The sequence below is a fragment of the Paramormyrops kingsleyae genome, chromosome 1, assembly GCF_048594095.1.
Source record: "Paramormyrops kingsleyae isolate MSU_618 chromosome 1, PKINGS_0.4, whole genome shotgun sequence".
NCBI lineage: Eukaryota > Metazoa > Chordata > Actinopteri > Osteoglossiformes > Mormyridae > Paramormyrops > Paramormyrops kingsleyae.
The window spans coordinates 32,882,217-32,908,407 of record NC_132797.1 but is presented as its reverse complement, the minus strand read 5'-3'; the positions used below and the strand labels follow the sequence as shown (position 1 = coordinate 32,908,407).

Genomic DNA, 26,191 nt, shown 5'->3' with positions numbered 1-26,191 from the left:
ACGCCCACCTCGTTACCTCGTGTTAATCCCTGATTGTCATCACCTGTTTCCTGTTCCTTTTGACTTGTCCCGTGTCCCAGATCGGTCATTGTGTGTTGTCATGTTTGATGGTCGATGTCTGCCCGGATCCCATAATAAACCCCGTTTGTGTGTATTACCGGCTCTATTCGCCTGCTTCCCCGCTCGCCTGCCTGCCTGCCATCCAAAATGCAGCAACTCCCAGCAGAACAACCTAGATGGATAGATAGCACTAATCTGAAGAATATCTTTTTCAGTTTTGGGGTGAACTGGCCCTTTAAGAATTTCAGCCAGCCATTTTATTTTTCCATTTTAGTTATTTAGTGGATGCTTTTTATCGAAAATGACATAAATTTGCAATTGGGGGTTAAGGGCCTTGCTCAGGGGCGCTACAGTAAAACCACTCCAGTGTTTTTACCGGGATTACTGGGATAGCAACCTTCCAATCACAGACCTGGCAACCTAACCTGCTGAGCCATGCATTAAAAGCAGAGATCCAGTCACAGTCGCTGGATATCAGGGTGTGGGAGCTTCACCAGACCAGGAGACCTGCATGTGCTGAGTAGCAATAGCGTGAGCCTATGGGCCCACGATCCACACCCACCACAATAGCGTGAGCCTATGGCCCCATGGTCCACACCCAACACAATAGCGTGAGCCTATGGGCCGACGATCCACACCCACCACAATAGCGTGAGCCTATGGGCCGACGATCCACACCCACCACAATAGCGTGAGCCTATGGGCCCACGATCCACACCCACCACAATAGCGTGAGCCTATGGCCCCATGGTCCACACCCAACACAATAGCGTGAGCCTATGGGCCGACGATCCACACCCACCACAATAGAGTGAGCCTATGGGCCCACGATCCACACCCACCACAATAGCGTGAGCCTATGGGCCCACGATCCACACCCACCACAATAGCGTGAGCCTATGGCCCCATGGTCCACACCCAACACAATAGCGTGAGCCTATGGGCCGACGATCCACACCCACCACAATAGCGTGAGCCTATGGGCCCACAATCCACACCTACCAGAATAGTGTGAGCCTATGGCCCCACGATCCACACCTACCAGAATAGTGTGAGCCTATGGGCCCACGGTCCACACCCACCACAATAGCGTGAGCCTATGGCCCCACGATCCACACCTACCAGAATAGTGTGAGCCTATGGCCCCACGATCCACACCTACCAGAATAGTGTGAGCCTATGGGCCCACGGTCCACACCCACCACAATAGCGTGAGCCTATGGGCCCACGATCCACACCTACCAGAATAGTGTGAGCCTAAGGCCCCACGATCCACACCTACCAGAATAGTGTGAGCCTATGGGCCCACGGTCCACACCCACCACAATAGCGTGAGCCTATGGCCCCACGATCCACACCCACCAGAATAGTGTGAGCCTATGGGCCCACGATCCACACCCACCACAATAGCGTGAGCCTATGGCCCCATGGTCCACACCCAACACAATAGCGTGAGCCTATGGGCCGACGATCCACACCCACCACAATAGCGTGAGCCTATGGGCCCACAATCCACACCTACCAGAATAGTGTGAGCCTATGGCCCCACGATCCACACCTACCAGAATAGTGTGAGCCTATGGGCCCACGGTCCACACCCAGCACAATAGCGTGAGCCTATGGCCCCACGATCCACACCTACCAGAATAGTGTGAGCCTATGGGCCCACGATCCACACCCACCACAATAGCGTGAGCCTATGGCCCCATGGTCCACACCCAACACAATAGCGTGAGCCTATGGGCCGACGATCCACACCCACCACAATAGCGTGAGCCTATGGGCCCACAATCCACACCTACCAGAATAGTGTGAGCCTATGGCCCCACGATCCACACCTACCAGAATAGTGTGAGCCTATGGGCCCACGGTCCACACCCACCACAATAGCGTGAGCCTATGGCCCCACGATCCACACCTACCAGAATAGTGTGAGCCTATGGCCCCACGATCCACACCTACCAGGATAGTGTGAGCCTATGGCCCCACGATCCACACCTACCAGAATAGTGTGAGCCTATGGGCCCACGGTCCACATCCACCACAATAGCGTGAGCCTATGGCCCCACGATTCACACCTACCAGAATAGTGTGAGCCTATGGCCCCACGATCCACACCTACCAGAATAGTGTGAGCCTATGGGCCCACGGTCCACACCCACCACAATAGCGTGAGCCTATGGGCCCACGATTCACACCTACCAGAATAGTGTGAGCCTATGGGCCCACGATCCACACCCACCACAATAGCGTGAGCCTATGGGCCCATGATCCACACCCACCACAATAGCGTGAGCCTATGGCCCCACGATCCACACCTACCAGAATAGTGTGAGCCTATGGGCCCACGATCCACACCTACCAGAATAGCGTGAGCCTATGGGCCCATGGTCCACACCCACCACAATAGCGTGAGCCTATGGCCCCACGATCCACACCTACCAGAATAGTGTGAGCCTATGGCCCCACGATCCACACCTACCAGAATAGTGTGAGCCTATGGGCCCACGGTCCACACCCACCACAATAGCGTGAGCCTATGGGCCGACGATCCACACCTACCAGAATAGTGTGAGCCTATGGGCCCACGGTCCACACCCACCACAATAGCGTGAGCCTATGGCCCCACGATCCACACCTACCAGAATAGTGTGAGCCTATGGGCCCACGATCCACACCCACCACAATAGCGTGAGCCTATGGGCCCATGATCCACACCCACCACAATAGCGTGAGCCTATGGCCCCACGATCCACACCCAACACAATAGCGTGAGCCTATGGGCCCACAATCCACACCTACCAGAATAGTGTGAGCCTATGGCCCCACGATCCACACCTACCAGAATAGTGTGAGCCTATGGGCCCACGGTCCACACCCACCACAATAGCGTGAGCCTATGGCCCCACGATCCACACCTACCAGAATAGTGTGAGCCTATGGCCCCACGATCCACACCTACCAGAATAGTGTGAGCCTATGGGCCCACGGTCCACACCCACCACAATAGCGTGAGCCTATGGCCCCATGGTCCACACCCAACACAATAGCGTGAGCCTATGGGCCGACGATCCACACCCACCACAATAGCGTGAGCCTATGGGCCCACAATCCACACCTACCAGAATAGTGTGAGCCTATGGCCCCACGATCCACACCTACCAGAATAGCGTGAGCCTATGGGCCCACGGTCCACACCCACCACAATAGCGTGAGCCTATGGCCCCACGATCCACACCTACCAGAATAGTGTGAGCCTATGGCCCCACGATCCACACCTACCAGAATAGTGTGAGCCTATGGCCCCACGATCCACACCTACCAGAATAGTGTGAGCCTATGGGCCCACGGTCCACACCCACCACAATAGCGTGAGCCTATGGCCCCACGATTCACACCTACCAGAATAGTGTGAGCCTATGGCCCCACGATCCACACCTACCAGAATAGTGTGAGCCTATGGGCCCACGGTCCACACCCACCACAATAGCGTGAGCCAATGGGCCCACGATTCACACCTACCAGAATAGTGTGAGCCTATGGGCCCACGATCCACACCCACCACAATAGCGTGAGCCTATGGGCCCATGATCCACACCCACCACAATAGCGTGAGCCTATGGCCCCACGATCCACACCTACCAGAATAGTGTGAGCCTATGGGCCCACGATCCACACCTACCAGAATAGCGTGAGCCTATGGGCCCATGGTCCACACCCACCACAATAGCGTGAGCCTATGGCCCCACGATCCACACCTACCAGAATAGTGTGAGCCTATGGCCCCACGATCCACACCTACCAGAATAGTGTGAGCCTATGGGCCCACGGTCCACACCCACCACAATAGCGTGAGCCTATGGGCCGACGATCCACACCTACCAGAATAGTGTGAGCCTATGGGCCCACGGTCCACACCCACCACAATAGCGTGAGCCTATGGCCCCACGATCCACACCTACCAGAATAGTGTGAGCCTATGGGCCCACGATCCACACCCACCACAATAGCGTGAGCCTATGGGCCCATGATCCACACCCACCACAATAGCGTGAGCCTATGGCCCCACGATCCACACCCAACACAATAGCGTGAGCCTATGGGCCCACAATCCACACCTACCAGAATAGTGTGAGCCTATGGCCCCACGATCCACACCTACCAGAATAGTGTGAGCCTATGGGCCCACGGTCCACACCCACCACAATAGCGTGAGCCTATGGCCCCACGATCCACACCTACCAGAATAGTGTGAGCCTATGGCCCCACGATCCACACCTACCAGAATAGTGTGAGCCTATGGGCCCACGGTCCACACCCACCACAATAGCGTGAGCCTATGGCCCCATGGTCCACACCCAACACAATAGCGTGAGCCTATGGGCCGACGATCCACACCCACCACAATAGCGTGAGCCTATGGGCCCACAATCCACACCTACCAGAATAGTGTGAGCCTATGGCCCCACGATCCACACCTACCAGAATAGCGTGAGCCTATGGGCCCACGGTCCACACCCACCACAATAGCGTGAGCCTATGGCCCCACGATCCACACCTACCAGAATAGTGTGAGCCTATGGCCCCACGATCCACACCTACCAGAATAGTGTGAGCCTATGGCCCCACGATCCACACCTACCAGAATAGTGTGAGCCTATGGGCCCACGGTCCACACCCACCACAATAGCGTGAGCCTATGGCCCCACGATTCACACCTACCAGAATAGTGTGAGCCTATGGCCCCACGATCCACACCTACCAGAATAGTGTGAGCCTATGGGCCCACGGTCCACACCCACCACAATAGCGTGAGCCAATGGGCCCACGATTCACACCTACCAGAATAGTGTGAGCCTATGGGCCCACGATCCACACCCACCACAATAGCGTGAGCCTATGGGCCCATGATCCACACCCACCACAATAGCGTGAGCCTATGGCCCCACGATCCACACCTACCAGAATAGTGTGAGCCTATGGGCCCACGATCCACACCTACCAGAATAGCGTGAGCCTATGGGCCCATGGTCCACACCCACCACAATAGCGTGAGCCTATGGCCCCACGATCCACACCTACCAGAATAGTGTGAGCCTATGGCCCCACGATCCACACCTACCAGAATAGTGTGAGCCTATGGGCCCACGGTCCACACCCACCACAATAGCGTGAGCCTATGGGCCGACGATCCACACCTACCAGAATAGTGTGAGCCTATGGGCCCACGGTCCACACCCACCACAATAGCGTGAGCCTATGGCCCCACGATCCACACCTACCAGAATAGTGTGAGCCTATGGGCCCACGATCCACACCCACCACAATAGCGTGAGCCTATGGGCCCATGATCCACACCCACCACAATAGCGTGAGCCTATGGCCCCACGATCCACACTCAACACAATAGCGTGAGCCTATGGGCCCACAATCCACACCTACCAGAATAGTGTGAGCCTATGGCCCCACGATCCACACCTACCAGAATAGTGTGAGCCTATGGGCCCACGGTCCACACCCACCACAATAGCGTGAGCCTATGGCCCCACGATCCACACCTACCAGAATAGTGTGAGCCTATGGCCCCACGATCCACACCTACCAGAATAGTGTGAGCCTATGGGCCCACGGTCCACACCCACCACAATAGCGTGAGCCTATGGGCCCACGATCCACACCTACCAGAATAGTGTGAGCCTAAGGCCCCACGGTCCACACCCACCACAATAGCGTGAGCCTATGGCCCCACGATCCACACCTACCAGAATAGTGTGAGCCTATGGGCCCACGATCCACACCCACCACAATAGCGTGAGCCTATGGCCCCATGGTCCACACCCAACACAATAGCGTGAGCCTATGGGCCGACGATCCACACCCACCACAATAGCGTGAGCCTATGGCCCCACGATTCACACCTACCAGAATAGTGTGAGCCTATGGCCCCACGATCCACACCTACCAGAATAGTGTGAGCCTATGGGCCCACGGTCCACACCCACCACAATAGCGTGAGCCTATGGGCCGACGATCCACACCCACCACAATAGCGTGAGCCTATGGGCCCACAATCCACACCTACCAGAATAGTGTGAGCCTATGGCCCCACGATCCACACCTACCAGAATAGTGTGAGCCTATGGCCCCACGATCCACACCTACCAGAATAGTGTGAGCCTATGGGCCCACGGTCCACACCCACCACAATAGCGTGAGCCTATGGCCCCACGATTCACACCTACCAGAATAGTGTGAGCCTATGGCCCCACGATCCACACCTACCAGAATAGTGTGAGCCTATGGGCCCACGGTCCACACCCACCACAATAGCGTGAGCCTATGGGCCCACGATTCACACCTACCAGAATAGTGTGAGCCTATGGGCCCACGATCCACACCCACCAGAATAGTGTGAGCCTATGGGCCCATGATCCACACCCACCACAATAGCGTGAGCCTATGGCCCCACGATCCACACCTACCAGAATAGTGTGAGCCTATGGGCCCACGATCCACACCTACCAGAATAGCGTGAGCCTATGGGCCCATGGTCCACACCCACCACAATAGCGTGAGCCTATGGCCCCACGATCCACACCTACCAGAATAGTGTGAGCCTATGGCCCCACGATCCACACCTACCAGAATAGTGTGAGCCTATGGGCCCATGGTCCACACCCACCACAATAGCGTGAGCCTATGGCCCCACGATCCACACCTACCAGAATAGTGTGAGCCTATGGCCCCACGATCCACACCTACCAGAATAGTGTGAGCCTATGGGCCCACGGTCCACACCCACCACAATAGCGTGAGCCTATGGGCCGACGATCCACACCTACCAGAATAGTGTGAGCCTATGGGCCCACGGTCCACACCCACCACAATAGCGTGAGCCTATGGCCCCACGATCCACACCTACCAGAATAGTGTGAGCCTATGGGCCCACGATCCACACCCACCACAATAGCGTGAGCCTATGGGCCCATGATCCACACCCACCACAATAGCGTGAGCCTATGGCCCCACGATCCACACCCAACACAATAGCATGAGCCTATGGCCCCACGATCCACACCTACCAGAATAGTGTGAGCCTATGGGCCCACGATCCACACCTACCAGAAATGAAGGCCCCTGAGGCAGACATCTAAAAGGGGAACTATAACACTATGACCTCAAAGACACTGACAAGAACTGACGCCAACAACCAATTCCAGCACACTGGTCCTGCACAGCTCCACAGAAAGAAATACTTTAAAAATGCAAATAATATTTTCATTATAATGAGCAGCACTCATCTGGGAGCAGCAGAAAGCAAAAGTCTAATTAATACTGGGATAGTGTGTGTATATTAAAATGCATTTTTATCCTTCATTCCATCGCTCCCTTGGGTGCTGGTAGATACTGAACTCACTCACTGTCACTAGGGGGCAGTATCACAGAGTATCAGCCCCTGAATGAAATCCCTTCAGAGGAGAAACAGGAAATCCCTTTTCATCATGAGTCAAGCTTCCTAATATCTCTATCTACATCTGGTTGATTTTTTGGCCTTTTTCTCCCACTGTCCTCGATGACCTCATGTTCCCAGCTTCAACAAGAAAGGCACTATAAACGTTCACTCTGGAGCATGCAGGGATGTTACAGGTTAGAGGTTTTTGTCCCTGCATGGGATCTGCAGGAGCTGAAGGTAACACCTGGTGTCTGGAACCGTCTGACCTTCTGAGGGGACTCCTCGGACGCAGAAAGCCTACCACAGAGAGACCCCAGAACCCAGATTCAGGGACAGGGGCAGATTTTTACCATCGTGAGCTGGATGGTTTTCATCAGAACCCTCATCTAGTCGCTCACGTCATCTTTTAGAAACTGACACATAATTCTGCGAAGCATAGAGCTGTGGCCACAAAGGTTTAAACAGTGAACATCTGCATATAGGCACACGATGCTCACGCTATATACACATCGATATGCATATGCAATGCAGGCGTTCTGCTCTGCTGGTTGGCAGCCTTAATTAGCTTAGCACAGAGAAAGGAGCACACTTAAATCCAATAGAGCACGACAGAGAGAGAGAGAGAGAGAGAGATGGTTGACCAGATCACCGGCAAAGTGCAGCCAGCTTATTCGATTTCAAAGACTGATGCAGGGAAAGCAGATCATGTCAGTGAAAGGGATATGCCATAAAACGGTTATGAAGATACGGCAGATTCAATGTTCTGCTCAGATATGCCGAAGCCAGCAAAAGCAGTACAGACACCGTGATACCAGGAGAAGTAATACAGACACAGTGATGCCAGACACAACAACACAGATGCTGTGATGTCAGAAGCGGGGCAACAGACACCCTGATTCCATTAGTGACAGTACAGACATTGTGATTCACAATGACACCCCAAGCGGAAGTATAAAGTATAGACACCGTAATGCCAGGAATAAAAGCAAATACACCCTTGTACCAGGCGACATATTGATGCCAAAAGCAGCAGCACAGTCCCTGTGATAAGAAAGGAGGCAGTACAGACAACAATGAGTGAGAGGTTGCAACACAAGCACCATTATGTCAGGTGCAGCAGAACATAGGCTATGCTACCGGGACCCACAGTACAGACACCACGAATGTCTGAATGTCCAGGCTGAATGCTACCTTTATAAGCTTTAATTGTATATTATCTTTTTATCTAAATATTATCTAAGTGTTAGCATGACACATCAAAGACTAAAAGAAAGGAGGGCTTTCCTCGCTAAAAATGCCAGACTCTAAAATGCTACGGGACAATATTCCACTCAACAGCATCCATACACTGTCCTGATTTGTCATGCTAATGTGTGCATTTATGGCTAGTTTATGACAGAGTTATGAGGGCTTTCTGACAATATAAATTGTTATCAGTAAAGGTCACGACCACGCAGAGACAATGACGCTTATATTTACACTTCGATCTTAGTCAGCAAACCTCCTGTCGTACTGAGAGACATTTACGGTAATATTAAAGCCAGCAAGCCAATGTAACATCAGTGTGGTGAAAGAAATCAACCTTTTATTTTTTAGTTTATTAATGAGAAACGGGGATCAGATAGAGGCTGGGGATTACTGTCAGGCGTCTGCACCAATGACGTAGGGCTTTGTCTTTGAAAAACATTCACCAAAGCACCATATCACAATATCTAGACTTTGAATCTAACTGATTGGTGACAATATCCGGTTTGTGGATTCTGATGTCAGTAGCATCCCTAAGATTACATCAAAGTAACACACACTAGTGTCATATCAACCGTTTATAAAGGAAATACAAACGCCTGTTAGCTGCATGTGGGCTTTCCTGACATGAACAGTCACACATACGAGTTGATCTCGAGTTACTCTCTAAGCTACAGATGAAAACACCTTTGTCCTTTTGAACTGATAAGCTCACCATATTATTTGAAGTATTTCTGCAGAAAAAGGAAGCAAAGTGGATATTTAAACTTCACTGTTTGCTCTTAAGCAGTAAACTGAAAACACACAAAACTGAAATTCTACAATTCACAAAGTTTTTAATGTTTCAAGGTCTATAAAAACCTGTCATAGAGCTCGTTGGGGAGTTTTAACAGGCAATTAATTTTCTTTGATAAACACTGGCTGACTTGTATTATGGGTCCACCTGTCCACAAGAGGGCAGTCTGATCTGCACATACTCCAGGTAGCTGGGAGACAAGACCATAAAGAAGAATACTTTCTGTGAAAAATCAGGGCACGCCCACTAATTAAGCCCTAATGGGATCCTATTTAAACAGCTTACTGGGTGTGGATTTCTTTAAGGCAAAACCTATTTGCTTTTCTGAGCTCCAGTTGTGTCCAGCCTGCCTGATTTGCCACCAGCTCTGCCCTTAATTTTGAGCTTTGGTAGGGTTCGAGTTCTGTAGAGTCATGCCTTGGCGGTTTGCTGGGCCTCTGTTCACTTGCCATGTACCCAGATCTACTGCTTCTTAGTCTATCTATTTAGATGCATTTATTTTCATCATGCTACTGTCTGCTGGTTCCAGTCTTGGTCTGGAGGTGTGTCTGTGCTGAAGCCACAGCTGAAAGTGACCTTGAGCATAGAGCCCAGCCGAGTTTTGTTCCTCCAAAGCCTTTGCTGGCTCTTCACTGCTGTGAGCAGCTCCGTCCTCAATCACGCCTGCTCTCCATCTGTCAGCGACTTTAAGCATGACTCACTCACCATGGTAAAGTCCTGCCAGGCTCTGGACTCCAGAGTCTTCATTATTTGCCTGAAACTATCATTTATGGTGGCTTTTGTTGGGTGTTAAAGTAATCTGAAGCCTAAACCTAAGTTATGACATCGAGGCAGGCAGTGATTACTTTCTGTTCTGCCTTCTTAAGTCACTATGTTGATGTCTTAGGGCAAAACTTAATGGGCAGCAAAATTGAAGATCTTAGAAGTGGGGCTATCATTCGATTAAAGAAAATGAATTAATTGCAATGAATTAATCGCAAATTAATAATGATTAAAAACTTGTTTTTCTTAAGACTGAAACTTGGTATAATGCATTTTCAAATGTAAAATCAATCACCAAATTAATGTAGAATAATCATAATGGATGTATATTTCAGATATAACAATGCAGAATGAATGAATGAGAATAGTACAATCATTAACATGGTTGCCCCAAAATGCATTGCGGAATGATGTCATTAAATGTGTTTATCGCATTAATTGTGTTAATTTATTTGAAATTGCATTAAATATTCACAACGATTATCATCTTAATCTTGACAGCCCTACTTAGGAGACATAAAAGGAGCCAAACAAAAACTCCTAATATTTGTATGAAGTGGAGAAGTGGGCGTGGGGTCATTCACACATCGACTTGCTGTAGACACAGATCTTAGGCCCCAGTTCACCTGGATTGAAGAACCTTGTGTGACTGCAGGTAGCCAGAAAACCTACAGGAAAGCAGTACAAGAAGTGCTCTCATACCACCGAAGCCACTCTGACTCTGCCCAGGCTGGGGAAGAACAGAAGCCCCGAGGGGAGAGGTGGAAGCACGCTGCCCTCAGAGCAAGATCAGCGTTAAATATGGTGCCGCAGCTCCAGAGCAGAGCGACCTTCACATCGACAGCCTTCCAGCTCTGCGGTTCTTACATATTTATGATAGAAACACTCTTATGATCTGTTTCTTCATTTATTTTCTGCTTCTTGTGTATCCATGACAACTGTTTTATATATTAAGTGAACCTCTCTCCTGGTTTTTTAGTAGTAAGTGGATATATTCCCTTACTCCCAGTCAGAAATCTGATACACAATGCTGAGGCGGGCTAAATGGAGATGCTGTCTAGTCAGATGTTTATCGCTGTAAGCGGAGAGCCCCATTGCTCTCAGTCTGTGTTTATATGGTCATTAATGTTCATTAAGCGTTTCTTTGCCTTCAGCTCTGCAAAGGCTTGGATTCAATGCCTGGTGCCAGGGATGCATCGCATGCACCGGGTTTAACCAGCCAATAAAGTTCATTTACACATGTCTTCAGAGACTTAACATTCTATTTAGGTGATGAAATTATCAGTTGAAATGGCTTCCAAACATCTGGAATGTTTGCAGTTGAAGCAGATTGCTAAGCGGCAATGTGCTAGTCAGATCTGGTCAGTCGTTCATGTTTCTTGTGAATTTAATAAACACATTTGCAGTGTGACGTCAAACTGCCTCCGTCCTCGGTGTGAGAAAGACAGGGCAGTGACACTGTTCAGGATGGTGTGGCAGGATGTCATGCAGGAACTGGGGAAATTTAGGATGTCAGCAAAGTGAAACCACGTTCTACTTGTCTCATGCAGCGAGCACAGGAAAGTCCACACATGGATGTAGACATTATGGGCTTAGTTACACATTCTGATGGGGATTTTTCTGTCACTGAATGCTGCTATGGAGACCACACAGGCCCTAATTACATTTTACACAATGGTAGCTTTTAATGAGGCTAATTCTAATATTTATGACTTGGGCTAAATGAAGGTGACTCGAGGCTGACTAGGAGGAGCAGATAGAGGTTGGATGCGTGGATGATAAAGGTTCACCATCATTCCGGAAGGAACCGCATTAACGTGTCACCTGACGAAGCTCTGGCTCCTCCCCCAGGGCTTTCATGTGACCAGGAAATGGCCTATCACAGGAAACATGAGTAACCATGCATATGGTGTGGCTGTTGGCTTCCAGCAGATGCCCTGAGGCCAAGGTCAGGAAGAGGAAGGACAGCTGCTTCACAGCTGCTGCCCGAGTGCAACCTCCCGAGGATGCAGGTATGAGAACACCAGGGGGCGTGCTAGAGGCAGAAATGAGGTCACCACTCTGTGCTTTCGGCCCAGGCACAGCTGGCGTGGCTGAAACATGGTCGCGGTGACCTCCTGCAGAGGGGAGGTGGGGGTGACTCTCCTGGTCTCTGCTGCGGGCCCCTCCTTCCTGTTTCACCCCCCAGGGCATGCTCACTTCCTGCCCGTCGGTTCTTCAGCAAGACGTTTCACACTGGAAGCTGCATTACGCTTCAGTGGTCACACTGCACGTCCCGAGCGCGACAGGCGCGATCGTCAAGCGGTGGCTGCTGCTTCCTCCTGCCCTGAAGCTTCTCCAGATCACTGAGTTTCTCTTTAGCCTGAGAGAGAGAACAGTTCCTGCCCTGGTGGGTTTGACATGGTGAGACTCAAAGGGAACTTCCCCTTTAATCCAAGCTACACTTGCCAAGAAGAAGCAGCAGTTTTCCACTTAGCAAAGCCGTCAGACAGACACCGGCTCAGAGTAAATAAGGAGGCCCACCCCCCCCTTCCAGAGGAAGCCCCTGCTGTAACTGCACAGCCTTCATTCCCCCCCCCCCCCCGCCACCCCACCATGTTTCCAGGCACACTCACGCCCGCCGACTACCCATCATGCCTTACTGGTTATGTGATATCCCAACAGGAGTGTCTGTCAAGTGAGACCTGAAAGCCACTGGGATTTCAAATCAAGACAGAGCGCCCCCCCCCCCCCCCCCCCAATGCTGGCTGAAGTATATTTAAGGAGTTATAGCTGATGATTAAATACGCATCTGCTTTTAAGTGGCTGCAGGCATCAATGCATACCACGCCACCCCCACCGACCTGACTATAACCAGGTTAACGCTTAATAACCGTAACTCGTGTTCTGAAAAGGTCTATCAACCCGAGCCAGGCTGGACATAAAGTTAGCGACCTCAGGAACACAATCCAGAGCAGAGGGTGGTCACGCTTACATGCCCCTCAACACCAACAGGGGGCAGAATTATGATGCCCTGCAGCTGTACTTCACTGCTCTGGGCCCCTTAATCCGAGACCTGGCCCGACCCCTGACCTGTAAGCCCTTCCTGCAGCAGAACACGAGGCCAAACAGCTATAACGGAAGGGACTCTAAAGGCCTCTATAGGTCACAGGAAACTAGTGGTGCAATGATTTTTCATTTGTCTTTAAACTGAGTGAAAGCAGCCGGCTGTAGACGTCCGTCATCGTGAGCTGACAGGAAGCGCAAACGGCTGACAGCCGCCATGCTCAACAAACCAGATCCCCTATGAGTCCTGATGCTGCATCACACCTTTAATGGGATCCATTCCCCTCCCACCATCATCTGTCAAGATCTCTGGCCATGTGTCTTGGGTCACAGCGATCTATACACTAGGAAGAGTAACCCAAACGGCCGTCAGGAGGGTTTGTTGGATCCAGACCTTATAAATGAAACCTGTGATGATAAAGGTAGGGGGTCACAAGTCTGGGCTCAGACTGACGGTGCTGGACACAGTACTGGGCCCCACGAGGATGTTCATGTTCCATCCCGTCCGGGCAAAGCCTCCCGTCAATCGGTGCGGCCATCGTCATCGTCACACGGCAAGATCAGAAGAGCAGTGGATGCGTACATCAGGAAAGCAAAGCTATCGAGTTACTCCAGCACTCAGCGGACACTCCCCACACTGCAATCGGTGGAGGGGGGACAGAGGGACCGGATATCGATTACAGACGACCTTGAGAGGGCGGGACTGACAGGACTGGGGGAGGGGAGGAGGAATTGATTTGGGATGAATAACTTAGTAAAAACGGCAGAGACTGTGCCTCTGTGACTGTCTTACGGGGTAGTGAGGAGTTCGTCCCAGGCCTCACAAATGACATCACAGCGTATGTTCAGGAACACGCCGACACACACATGACGTGTCACCACGCCCAGATGGGGGGGCAACCTGAGAGTGACGTCAAAGCGTATGTTCAGGAACACACTGAGATAACGGTGTTTAATTAAAAGCCACTACAGGCTTCATTAAACAGCCAGCAGGTCAGCTCAGGCTGGGGGGGGGGGGGGGGGTTTCACACTCCACGGGGGAATGAGCTGAGAAGGGATGCTTGGGTGTCTAGGGGGGTTTGCTTTACCAGGAGGAGCCTAATTTGCCTTTGTTTCTTAGTGTGTGTAATTAGATTTATATTACATTGTGATAAAATCCTATTTTGGCTTTGTGGAGACCATTTTTGAGGTCCCCAAAATGATCTATAAATGCCATCAAAAAACTAAAAATGCCAAAAGTCTTGTATTTAGTTTGGTTACTTATGGTTATGGTTAGGGCAGGGTGGGGGTTAAGGTTGTCATAGTTAGCGTTAGCATTTTTCCCATTGAAATGAATGAGCGGTCCCCATAAGGATATGTTTACCCTACATGTGCGCACGTGTGTGTGTGTGTGGCCCATGAGGCCCTTCTCATCAGCAGCCTGGCTGCGGCTGCCACCTCACAGATGGCAGACCGGTCGGCACTCGCCTTGCCGAAATCGCGCACGTCGAACAGGTCAAAGGCCTCGAACAGCTCGCTCTTCTTCATGCCGAAGACATCTGTACAGGCGGCCAGGAACGTCCTGATGTTCTTCAAGCAGAGGAACTGTGGCGTAGGGAACAGGGACAACAAGCCACATAAATATACAGCGGCATTTCGCACATTGCATGGAAATAACATCAGAAACAGGAAGTGTGTTCACTCCCATGCAACATGCACATGAACCACATCCTACAGCGATGACCAGAACCTCTGCCCTAAAATAAAAATTCACAATTCGTGATGTCATCCCGATGCAATTCATTTAGAATCAGGCATCATAGTTACTTCTTGCTTCCATGTTTATACCAGAATACATAAGCCACACTATTTAAATATTGGCCAGTTAACTGCTACATTCCAGTTTAAGGACCTACACTGTTACAGGAGCTGGTGGTTGACGTGTTGCGGAAGCTCCAAACTAAGTAAGTCAGATATCGATCTCCGAGACACCCGTTCAGGGCCAGCAGTAACGGCCATGTTCAGCGGAACTGGCGGTTGACACCAGGGTGGTTTCCCTCTTAACGCTGCTGGTTTGGTGCTTTGGTGTCACGCTCTCATGCAATAAGCAGGGCTCCGGCATAAATAAAGACCCCCCCCCCCCGAAACTGCTTAATGTCAGACGCAGAGAAATTTACAGTTCCACCACAATTCACCATAATGTAAATATGATAAAAAAGAGCATATTTAAAGTGCCACACCTCTGCACGAAATGCAGAACAAGAGGCGGAAAATATGACAGTTAAAACTTTGATTTTTGATTTGATGCACAATACTGTGTAACAGTAACAGGGATGAAAAGCTCTCTTTGCTGTTTCAGGCCTGCAGAAACATGCCCCTGTACGCAGGGAGGCAGCGTATTAGATGTCACAGGATTTCCTCTTGTATCTGTGAACGTTCGACGTGCTTCCCCCTATTTGCATGTAACATTTCTGCATGCTTTTGGGCTGCATTAACTTAGATGCAGAGGAAACCCTGATTTTGCCCTATCTGCAGAACCTAACATGAAACCTCAGATGCTAAAAATAACCAGAGAACGAGAGAGAGCCACACACGTCGCGGAGGGAGGTATTTAAGCGAGCGGGTAACCAGTTTATCGAAACGGCACATCTCGCAGACGGCCAGGAGCCTCGCCGGGTCCCCAGAGGCCCCCGTATCTACAGGAAGCACATTTCCACTCCTGTGAATGTTGCTGGCACTCTGGGGGCTCTCCGTACAGCGATACACCTAAGGGCCGCCCACGGGGCTGAGGGTCAGAGGTCACGTTGGCTGGCCGGGCGGCACGAGGTGGCCCGCTTTCATCCCCCAAGACGACGGCCTCAGCTCCACAGGAATGCCCCACAGCTCTGAACATCCCGCCCCCTGATATGTGGAGGAATTTCCAGAATTTCTACTCACTGTGCTTTTTGTTAAAACAAAAATAGTTAAAATAGTTTAATTTATCAATACAATACAAAGGAATACAACAGCATGAAGCTAAACTCATTCTCATTCTATGAATCTCATCTCTACTTCTCTCATCTCCCTATATATACAGCACTTGCCTAATATTGTGTAGATTCCCCTCGTGCTGATAAAACAGCTCTAACCCATCAAGGCATGGACTCCACAAGACCTCTGAAGGTGTCCTGTGGTATCTGGCACCAAGACGTTAGCAGCAGATCCTTTAAATCCTGTAAGCTGTGAGGTGGGCCCCCCATGGATCGGACTTGTTTGGCTCTTTAGAGCTCTTTTTCATGTTCCTCAAACCATTCCTGAACTATTTTTGCAGAGTGGCAGGGTGCATTATCCTGCTGAAAGAGACCACTGTCATCAGCCAGAAGTCGTACAAGGCGGAACTGGCGCTCAGAAAAAAAAATTGATGTTGTGGACAGGAAACGGGAGCCCAATGAACACAATTTCTTACAGTCCTCTTCGTTCGTATGTCTGAAAGTTCGTAAGTTGAAAGTTCGTAAGTAGAGGAGCATCTGTACTTCTTAATAGGAAAAAATTCAGGTCTCTACTGCCATTAGTTTTCTCCTTTTATTTATTTTTTTAGGGATGGGGGTGAGGTATTTTGGGGCCTTTTTCTAGCGTCATGTATTATTTTAAACCTGCAATATCTAAAAAAATACCTGACCTAAGTCAAATTTTATACAGTCAATATCTGGTACTATGATGTGAATATGGACTCACGGTAATGTAGCTCAAGTTTAACATAGAACGCTGGGCGCTTGAATTTCCAAAAAAAAATACTGACTGTGTGAGCTCCAGCAGCAGATCCCCTACCAATATTAGAGGGAGCGGTCTGACACATACATATGGTCTGAAATATTCCACATCAGATACAGATATTAAAACTCGAAAATGGAAAAAAAAACATCTTCGTCCATCTTCAGCGTGTACCAAATGCAAATTGACTTTTGTGGGAAAAGCAAGTTTCTGTTAATATTATATCCAAAATTTGTGATGCTGTTCTGTGTCATTTTCCCAAAATGAATTTCTGAAATTCTAGTTTAGGTCTACATCAAAACATTCAGTTAGTGTCTCACGGGGAAGATGAGGTTACCTGGGATAATTTGTTCAAAAAATTGCCAGTAGGCAGCATAGATAGGATAAAAATATTGTTATAATTAAGGATAATTCATGATAATGACTCAGATACTCCCCTTTGTGTTAATTCTGCGTTAATTTTTAGATTCATATGTATAAGTACTTATAACTATGAGTTTTCAAATTAGGTATAATTAATCGTGATTAATCACAGAAAATTATAGATATTTAATTAATTAATGCATTAATTGATTCACGGCCTTAATAATATGTATTTATATAATAATATAAAATTAAGTATGTTACCAGGACCATTATTAATGCATATTTACAGGAATACCTTATTTTCTGGAACCAGATGTATATATTTACTGTCCTTTATGCAGTACTGAAACACATCAACAATTTACAAATCATACAGTCAGTGCTGCAGCATTAGTGATCCGTCAAATAATGTCTTGATGAATACTGACAGTACAGAATCACTCAAAATCTGAACCACACCAGCGCCCTGAACTGGAACCAAGAATCAGCTCAATTATTCAACTCCAGCAATGCTGAGACCTCATATTTATTGTACACAGATCATGGAATTTGGCCGGAGTAGATTTCCAGCTGCACTGTCAGGAAACAGAGGCTGGGATTGTAGGCGGAAACATGTGAACAGGAGAGAACTGGTGCCCCAATCCCAGGACCATCACGAGAAAACACACTGACACATTTCCAGAAGAAGGGGTTTCAAGCTATGAGAGCAAAGACGGAGCCCCTGGACCAGGAGATGGAGAGAACGATGGTATACATCAAGACACACCAGAGGACATGTGAGATACTGGTCTGAGATGGAACAGAAATCAAACATGGCCACCCTAACAAACCATGATCTGTTATTGGAATGTTGAATGAAGATCTGCATAAACTGGCGGCGTTAATCCGTAGCAGTCGTGTTGTGGGCATGCTGACTATTTATAAATAATTCCTTGGTCTTCAAACCTCTCTATTCTTCAGTGAGGAACAGGAACCAGGCACCGGTCCATCAACACTGTCAGCAAGCTGAACCAGCATTAATGCCTGGGGCTGCTCATCTGTTATTGATGTGAATGACAGAACTAAACTGTCACGTGAGGTTTATTCTGCAGAAGGTCATGTTGCATCTCTGTCCCTGATGGGACAGCTGGACTCCCACCTGATTGTCATTTTGTTGTGTCATGCAGCATCTTAGCACCTGAATTATTTCCATGGTTATTAGAATAAGTCCGTTTCCCTGGTTAATCGACAGGAATCAGTTTGTGGTAACCAGACAAACTTAATAAATATCTAGTTAGTTTTTATCACAGATATAGGGATTGTGGTTTGGGTTCTCCAGCTGAGCAAGGATGGACGGGTTCTGTTAGGGCCCGAGGGAGAGGCTCCTGGTCGGGCTCGTTCTGGATTCTTTCCTCCATCTCTCCTTGGACTTCTTATTTTTAGGAGTTGTAAAGTGACACAACTCTCTCCAAGGCTTAATACAATAAGCTGAGCTTCCTAAAAGCCTGATGTTGTTTTCATAATTGTTTTTGCTCTACTGCAGTTTGTATAACAATACTGTAACAATAATTAATGTCTTCAGACAAAACGGTGAAATTATAAAGTAATCTAGTTAAATGCTGAAAACGTTTTAAGCTTTCTATTGTTCTATAAACAGTGGGGACCCGATTACTTCATCATCCAGTTGCGTTGCTTCAGTAAGAACCCATGGTGTGACATCCACATCTTTTGTGATGTAAACTGAAACATTCCAGTTTCTTCATGGCCATTTCACACAGGAAAGTGTTTCTCTTAATAAGCTGCAAGATAAAGACGTTGAGAATGCAGCCCCTGGACCGTTACTTCCAGGCAAACAACCTTATCAAATAACGTTTATTAAATGAAACTGACACAGTCGCTACATGGAACACAGATGGGATATTAGCCCTGACAGACCTGTGTTCAGCGCTCGCCTGCCAGCTGCATGTTATCCGTACAGCATACGTGCAGTTCCAAGCGTGAACTCATCCCACACCATGTCAAAAACTCCAGGACCAAACACGGCCTGTTATTTAGGGCTGTCACAATCAATTATATCAATAATCGAGCGATCTGTAAATCTGAAAATTCGTCGAGTGATCGTTTATATATAATTAGCGTGAGGCAGGAATCAACCAACCATTACAGAGTGCGCACACAGTCACGCATACGGTCGGTTTAGGCGCTCCAACTCACTTAAGATGCATGATTTTGGACAGCAGAAGGAAAGCAGACGATCTGCCGAACACGTGAACCTCACACACACAACATGGCGGTGTGTCCATAGCGCAACTCGCCACCAACTTATTTGACGGACTCTATTGGTAGATAAGTTCTATTTGGCGATGTGGCTCATTTTCAGCTCCTAAATATCGCAAAAACTCCTAAAATATCACAGCGTGAACCTTTCAGAAATATCTTTCAGCCCCAAAGCACACAATATGTCAACAAAATAATAATAGTAAAAAGAAGAAAATGAAGGAGATCTTAGACGAAGTAGAAATGTTATATGGTTATTACGCACCAAACAATGTAAGATGATGAAGCTAAGTGATGGACTAACCATTTTAGCATTGATAATTTTAACATACCGGAATCGTAGAAAGTAAATTAAACAAAACGATTTAAAGTCAAAGTGACGACAAAGACAGGCTAGGCTACTCCGAGAGGCCAAATGGGACACATCTACAGTATGGCTAACCTGGCATTATTGGGTGAGTCTGTCAAACCTGAATGTTTTCTTTTAAGATGTAGGCTATTTGTTTTGCATTCATTTTGTGGTGATTTTTAAGTTATCCTTTGCAAAACTGATAGACAACGGCATTTTCCTTCACTTTTAATGTCAAGTGCTTCCACACAACTAAAGCTCTCATACTATATTTTGACCATCATCTCGTCTGCCTTCCACCATATTGCCGAGTAATCGAGATGGAAAAATTTTATCGATGCTTATTAATAACATGATTGCAAAAACCTGCAAGTGAGAAAGACGATCCTTGAGTACTTGACTTATAAAACATCCATGTTTCTGGGAATCTGCCCATATAGAACAGTTTTTTAAAAATAACATATGACTGTTAAGCATCTCATCGAAATCATATAAGCTCTTTATATGACACTAACAATAAATACACAATCCATATTAACTTTATGTGTCATTAGAGGTATATGTAATTTACCGATGTAAAATACATATGAAATGAATGTACCGTCAAACATATATATGCCTCATTCATGGACAAACCATATTAAACGTGTCAATAGTCATATACAGACGTGTTATTGGTACCCTTTCAGCTCACTGAAAAATGCTTAATTTCTCATGAAAAGTGATTCAATTAAAAGCAATTGTCTAATGTATACCTGCATGCCATTAGTATGTGATAGAGTAAACCAATAAAATTGTGAATAGAAATGGTTTGTTGTTTATTTTGCAAAGATATGCTAAAATAGTATGGACAGATTTGTTGGTAGCCCTAAAGAGACTATTTTCCTTGCATTATAGTCATGTTTCAAACAAAGTGTTTAACCTTAATTAGTATCACAGGTGCCGTCAAGCTTTTCATCAGCCATTCAGCCTATTTATAGGGAAAGAACATGCTACTGTGTTGTTTGGTATCACTGTGTGCACCACACTGAACATGGACCAGAGAAAGCAAAGGAGAGAGCTGTCTGAGGAGCTCAGAAAGGAGATTATAGATAATCAGGTCAAAGGTAAAGGCTATAAGACCATCTCCAAGCAGCTTCATGTTCCTGTGACCACAGTTGCCAATATTATTAAAAAGTATAAGGTTCATGGGACTGTGGCCAACCTCCCAGGACGTGGATGCAAGAGGAAATGCAGCTCCAGGTTGATCAGAAGGATAGTGTGGATGTAGAAAAAGAGCCAAGGAAACCATCCAAAACCATTCAAGCTAAGCTCCAAGGTCAAGGTACGTCATTTTCTGATTGCACCATCCATCGCATTTTGAACAATAATGGGCTCCATGGATGACGACCCAGGAGGCTCCACTATTAACAGAAAAACATAAAGCCAGAGTGGAATTTGCCAAAATGCATGTTGACAACCCAAAGTTTGAGCTTTTGGCCAGTCACATGAGCTCTATGTGTACTGAAGGTAAATGAAGCTTTAAAAGAAGAGAACACCATACCTACTGAGAACCATGGAGGGGGGGCAGTTTTGTTTAGGGGCTGCTTTGCTGTATCTGACACGGGGAACCTTGAATCTATGCAGAGCACAATGAAGTCTCAAGACTAACAAGGCATCCCGGAATGAAACATACTGTCCAGTGTCAGAAAGCTCAGCCTCAGTCACAGGTCATGGGTCCTCCAACAGGATAATGACACAAAACATACAGCTAAAAGCATTCAAGAAGAGAAAACATTGGACTATTCTTAAATTGCCCTCCATGAGCCACAACATCCTTGGAAAGATCTGAAAATTGCAGTGTGGAGACACCACCCTTCGAACCCGAGACCGCTTGAGCAGTTTCCTCAGGAAGAGTAGGCCAAACTACCTGTTGGCAAATGCAGACGTCTCATTGTGAAGTACATAGTTCGTTATTTGGCATTGATTGCTGCAAAAGGTGGTGCCACAAAATATTGAATTAAGGGTACCATCTTTTTTGTCCATGCTATTTTCATTTGTTTATATAAAATATTCAACTGAATCAAAAGCAAAGTCTGCATTGGGTTAAATATGGAATAAACAATAAGGGATGTCATTAAACTTTTGTCAATTTCAAGTTATTTCAGAGATAGCTGTGGTTTTTTTTTTTTTGTGGAAAGGTACCAACAAATTTGTCCATGTCTGTATGTCCTTTATTCATGCTAAAAACACATAAGTAATGCACTGATGTACAATGCATATTAAATGAATGTTTTGTCATTATTAGTTTTTATACATAATCCTTTGAATGAGCTTGAATTGAATCATGAACAGTACTTCCACATTAGTGGAGTATTTTGAAAAGGAAACCATCCTTTTCCGTTGATGCATTCACTTTGAGTTCTGAGACCATAACATGAATTTCCTGATGGATTTCCAAATGAAGGTGGAAAACATGTTTTTCCATATATTATCATGTATGGTAAAATGTAAAGTAAATGTAAAAGTTTTATATTCTTCCTGTAGGCTTTTCCCTTGAGTCCCTTACGTGGTATGAATGTGGCCATAATCATACAAGAAAAAACACTGACTTTGAGTTTGATTAAATAACCCAATAACAGCAGTGGGGGGGGGGGGGGCACAGCCCAGAAGCCTCCTGCTTCCTTCCCATCTCACCCCCTGATGCCAGTCACCATGACCTTCTTCCCAAGCCCAAGGGCACAGCTGGCGTAATGTAGGCCTGAAGCTGTGGTCCTGAGCAGGGGCGGGGGCGATTGCGTGCTGACGAGCATTTCAGCTCCACGGGGGGCCCTGTGAGTGAAGTGTATCCACAGTCTACAGGGGGATGATGAAATTATTTTGATACATTATCTGTAGGGGGCAGCATGGTGGGGCAGTGGTTAGCACTGTCGCCTCACACCTCTAGGACAAGGGTCTGAGCCTCTGCCGTGGCTCCATGTTTGTGGGGTTTGCATGTCCTCCCCGTGATGTTGTGGGGTTTCCTGCAGGTACTCTGGTTTCCCCCCCAAATCTAAAAACATGGTGAGGTTTCCAAACTGGCTATAGGTGTGCATGTGTATGCGAATGGTGTGTGAGTGAATGGTGTGTGAGTGCGATGGGTTTGGTGCCTCATCCTGGGTTGGTCCCTGCCTTATGCCTGTAGCCTCCAGAATAGGCTCTGGACCCCCGTGACCCTGAAGAGGAGAAGTGCTTTCAGAAAATGGATGGATGGATGGATGGACATTATCTGTAGGCATTAATGCCACATAACAGCTACAGCAATGCTGATTACCGCAAAACATGGGCGTCGCTACCGATAATAGCATTTCACGCACAAACAACATAAGAATAATATGCTTCATGATACCAAAACATGGCTTTATTTCAGGCCTGCTGGGTTTTATCTAATCGCTATGGCCCTTACCCAGACCTGCAGCCTTCTGGGAAAATGCCGAAACAAACTGATTCAGTTTCTCAGGGTTTTCAAACGTCGGGTGTCAGAGTTGGACCTGCCCTGGGGGTTATATTTTTCCCAGCCTCCGTCTCAGAAAGGCAACTTTGCGGGGGGCACCATCGCCAAGCTGTTTCTCACCATCGAGCTGCGGTTTCACGCACTGGCACACAAAGTGTCTTAAAAGGGAAACTGAACCTCACCTTTTCGGCACCTGTTACAGCTTCCTGTAGGCACACATGCTCCAACACATTCCAGGGAACCGCCAGATGCGCGCCGCAAATAAAAGAGCAAACTCCTAAAAGGCTGCAGGGTTCGAGAACCGCCTTAGGCTGCCGGGGTCACGGTGCCCGACAGCTTTTCTGTGACCATGAGCTCAAGCCCCGTGATCATCTGGAAACTTTCATGTTACCTGAGTGGCTACTCTGCCCGTCATGCTCGTGCCTTAATCACAGATCCCACCGACATGTTCCCAAGGGTTGCTCATTAAATCATGATCGACAGTAATGTATCGCGTATTAATTACAGCGCCAGCGCTGGCCAGGAGGTCCGGTGCTTTTAGGAGCACATTAAGCACCTAGAAGCTAAGTGGCCTGCTTCAGACTGCACGTTTGTGAGGGGGTCCCATGCAGTAATTTGCAGATGATAAAATGGCTGGCTGCTCCCATGAATAATTCAGGGCTCTCATTAATGTGAATTTCATCTTAATGTTCAATATGTTGGATCGTTTTCCTTCACCCCTCTGACGGTACCCAGAGGAAACGTGGTCCAGGCAGCCAGCCAATCGTTTTAGCAGTCTGATGTCATGTGACGCACTGCTGCAGATGATGCGCTGTTGCCCTCTACAGTGCACCGGCTGTTCCTCGGGCTTCCCAGCCTGACTGGTATGGCCGACAATTTGCTGAGAGATCTGACCGGTGCAAATGAGGAATCCCAAAGTCAGATTCCCAGCGTGGGAATGACACCCCCCCTACCCCCCTGTGTAACTCCTTCACGCTCCTGCTCTCCCCCATTCAGCCCACTCTCACAAACACGGGTTCGATTTTCTCAATAATCCACCAGACAGTCCAAATGGTGATTCTGATTAATCCATTTCCCAGTGTCAGACTCAAACCACCAGTGCTCCACCCCCTCACACAGTGAATGAGGTAGCCCAGTTCGCGTCTGAGGGCCGTGTCTGATCCAGGTAATCACACCTAAAGGGTGAGTTGGGCCTTCAGGGGTAAAATTCAATTTTCATCCGGAAAAAAAAAAATCAATGGGGAAATCGCTTTGCGAGTCCTCACAGCTAACTGTGAGACCCTGCCTTGTGAATCATTCAGGAATGGAGTCTGTCAAAGGACTGAGATGCTTCTTAGCTGGCCAGTGTAAAAACAGTGTAAAAGTGAGTGACTGACTGGCCTTCGCATGATGATGATAGCTACAGATTTATACCTCTTCTTCTTTTATAATTTGAATATTATGTCTTATTAAAACACATATAAACTATTGTTAAAATTCATAATGTGAGGCGTACGTTAGCAATAGGCTGGATTAAAACCTACAGCAGGTTTCATGATGTCACCTCCAAAATCTATTATTAAAAAACGCAAAGTTAAATGAGACATCACCTACAGAGGGCAGGAGCGTCTGTTTTGAGGTGTTAGCCGATTTAACTTCTGCTAGAGTGAAAGGGGCTTCAAAAAGCCAAAGATAACTATCTCCGCCAAACCATATATTTCATTTTTTTCTACTTTTAAGAAAAACACCCCTAGATAACGTGTGTATTTATAATTGTCTTGACTCCTTTCCCCCGGGTTCCGTTATCCGGGCGCAGTGTCGGTGCGCGCCCCCGCCGTCCGCGTACCTGTGACATCTGCGGCCGCAGGTTGATCTCCTTCAGGTTGATGCTCTGTGCCCGCAGGTTGTTGAGCAGCTGGCACAGCAGCACTCCGTCCCGCAGGGTCTGCGCCAGGTCAAAGACCTGCGCCGACTCCCATGTCACCCGGTGGTTGGGTGGCAGCACGTTGCAGCCGATCAGCCAGTGCGCACACTGTCGCCAGTGCTCCATGGTTCCGGAGCCCATTAAAGTCACTCGCGGTGCTGCAGAAAAAGCGCCAATCCCTCTGGTGGGCAGCCGGTCACTTCATAAAACCATGAGAGCTGCCGAGTGTGAAGCGCCCCGACTGAAAATGAAACTGAAAAGCATGCACATCCACTTCCCACTTCGCCGGAGACGCGCACAAACGAACCGCTGCATCCAGCGCGCTGCTGCCGTTCTGCGCACTGAGTAGGTGGCTCGGCTCAGCTCGGATAGGCTCGGCACAGTTCGGTTAAGTTCGACGCGGCTCGACTCAGCTCGCCCTTCAATCGCTCACCCCCGCTCCCCACACCCCCCTGGCCTCTGCGGTCTCTGTCTTCCGCCAAGCTTCTCATGTGTTCCGTTTAAATAGGCGCAGCTTCTTCCGAAATACCCTGTTTATACCCCTGAGCACCGGCCGATTTGCGCGACCGGAGAAGGGCGACAGAAAAAGCCCCCCCGGGATTCTTGCTCCTCGTAATTTTTATTTAATATATATATATATATATATATATATATATATATATATATATATATATATATATATATATATATATATATATATATGTGTGTGTGTGTGTGTGTGTGTGTGTGTGTGTGTGTGTGTTTGTGTGTGGGTT

The 26,191-nt window shown here is 48.0% G+C and overlaps 1 protein-coding gene across 2 annotated transcripts in view; it reads right to left on the bottom strand.

Moving 5' to 3' along the window:
* Positions 1-25,947, bottom strand: part of LOC111840798 (guanine nucleotide exchange factor VAV3) — a 51,283-nt gene extending 25,336 nt beyond the window's left edge. For both annotated transcript variants that reach the window (XM_072714071.1, XM_072714079.1), the window contains exons 1-2: positions 25,359-25,947; positions 14,829-14,945 (exon numbers count right to left, since the gene is read on the bottom strand). In XM_072714071.1, the coding sequence (XP_072570172.1) occupies positions 14,829-14,945; positions 25,359-25,577 (336 nt within the window). In that variant the 5' untranslated portion in view covers positions 25,578-25,947. The remainder of the gene's footprint in view (positions 1-14,828; positions 14,946-25,358) is intronic.
* Positions 25,948-26,191: the final 244 nt, after the last annotated feature.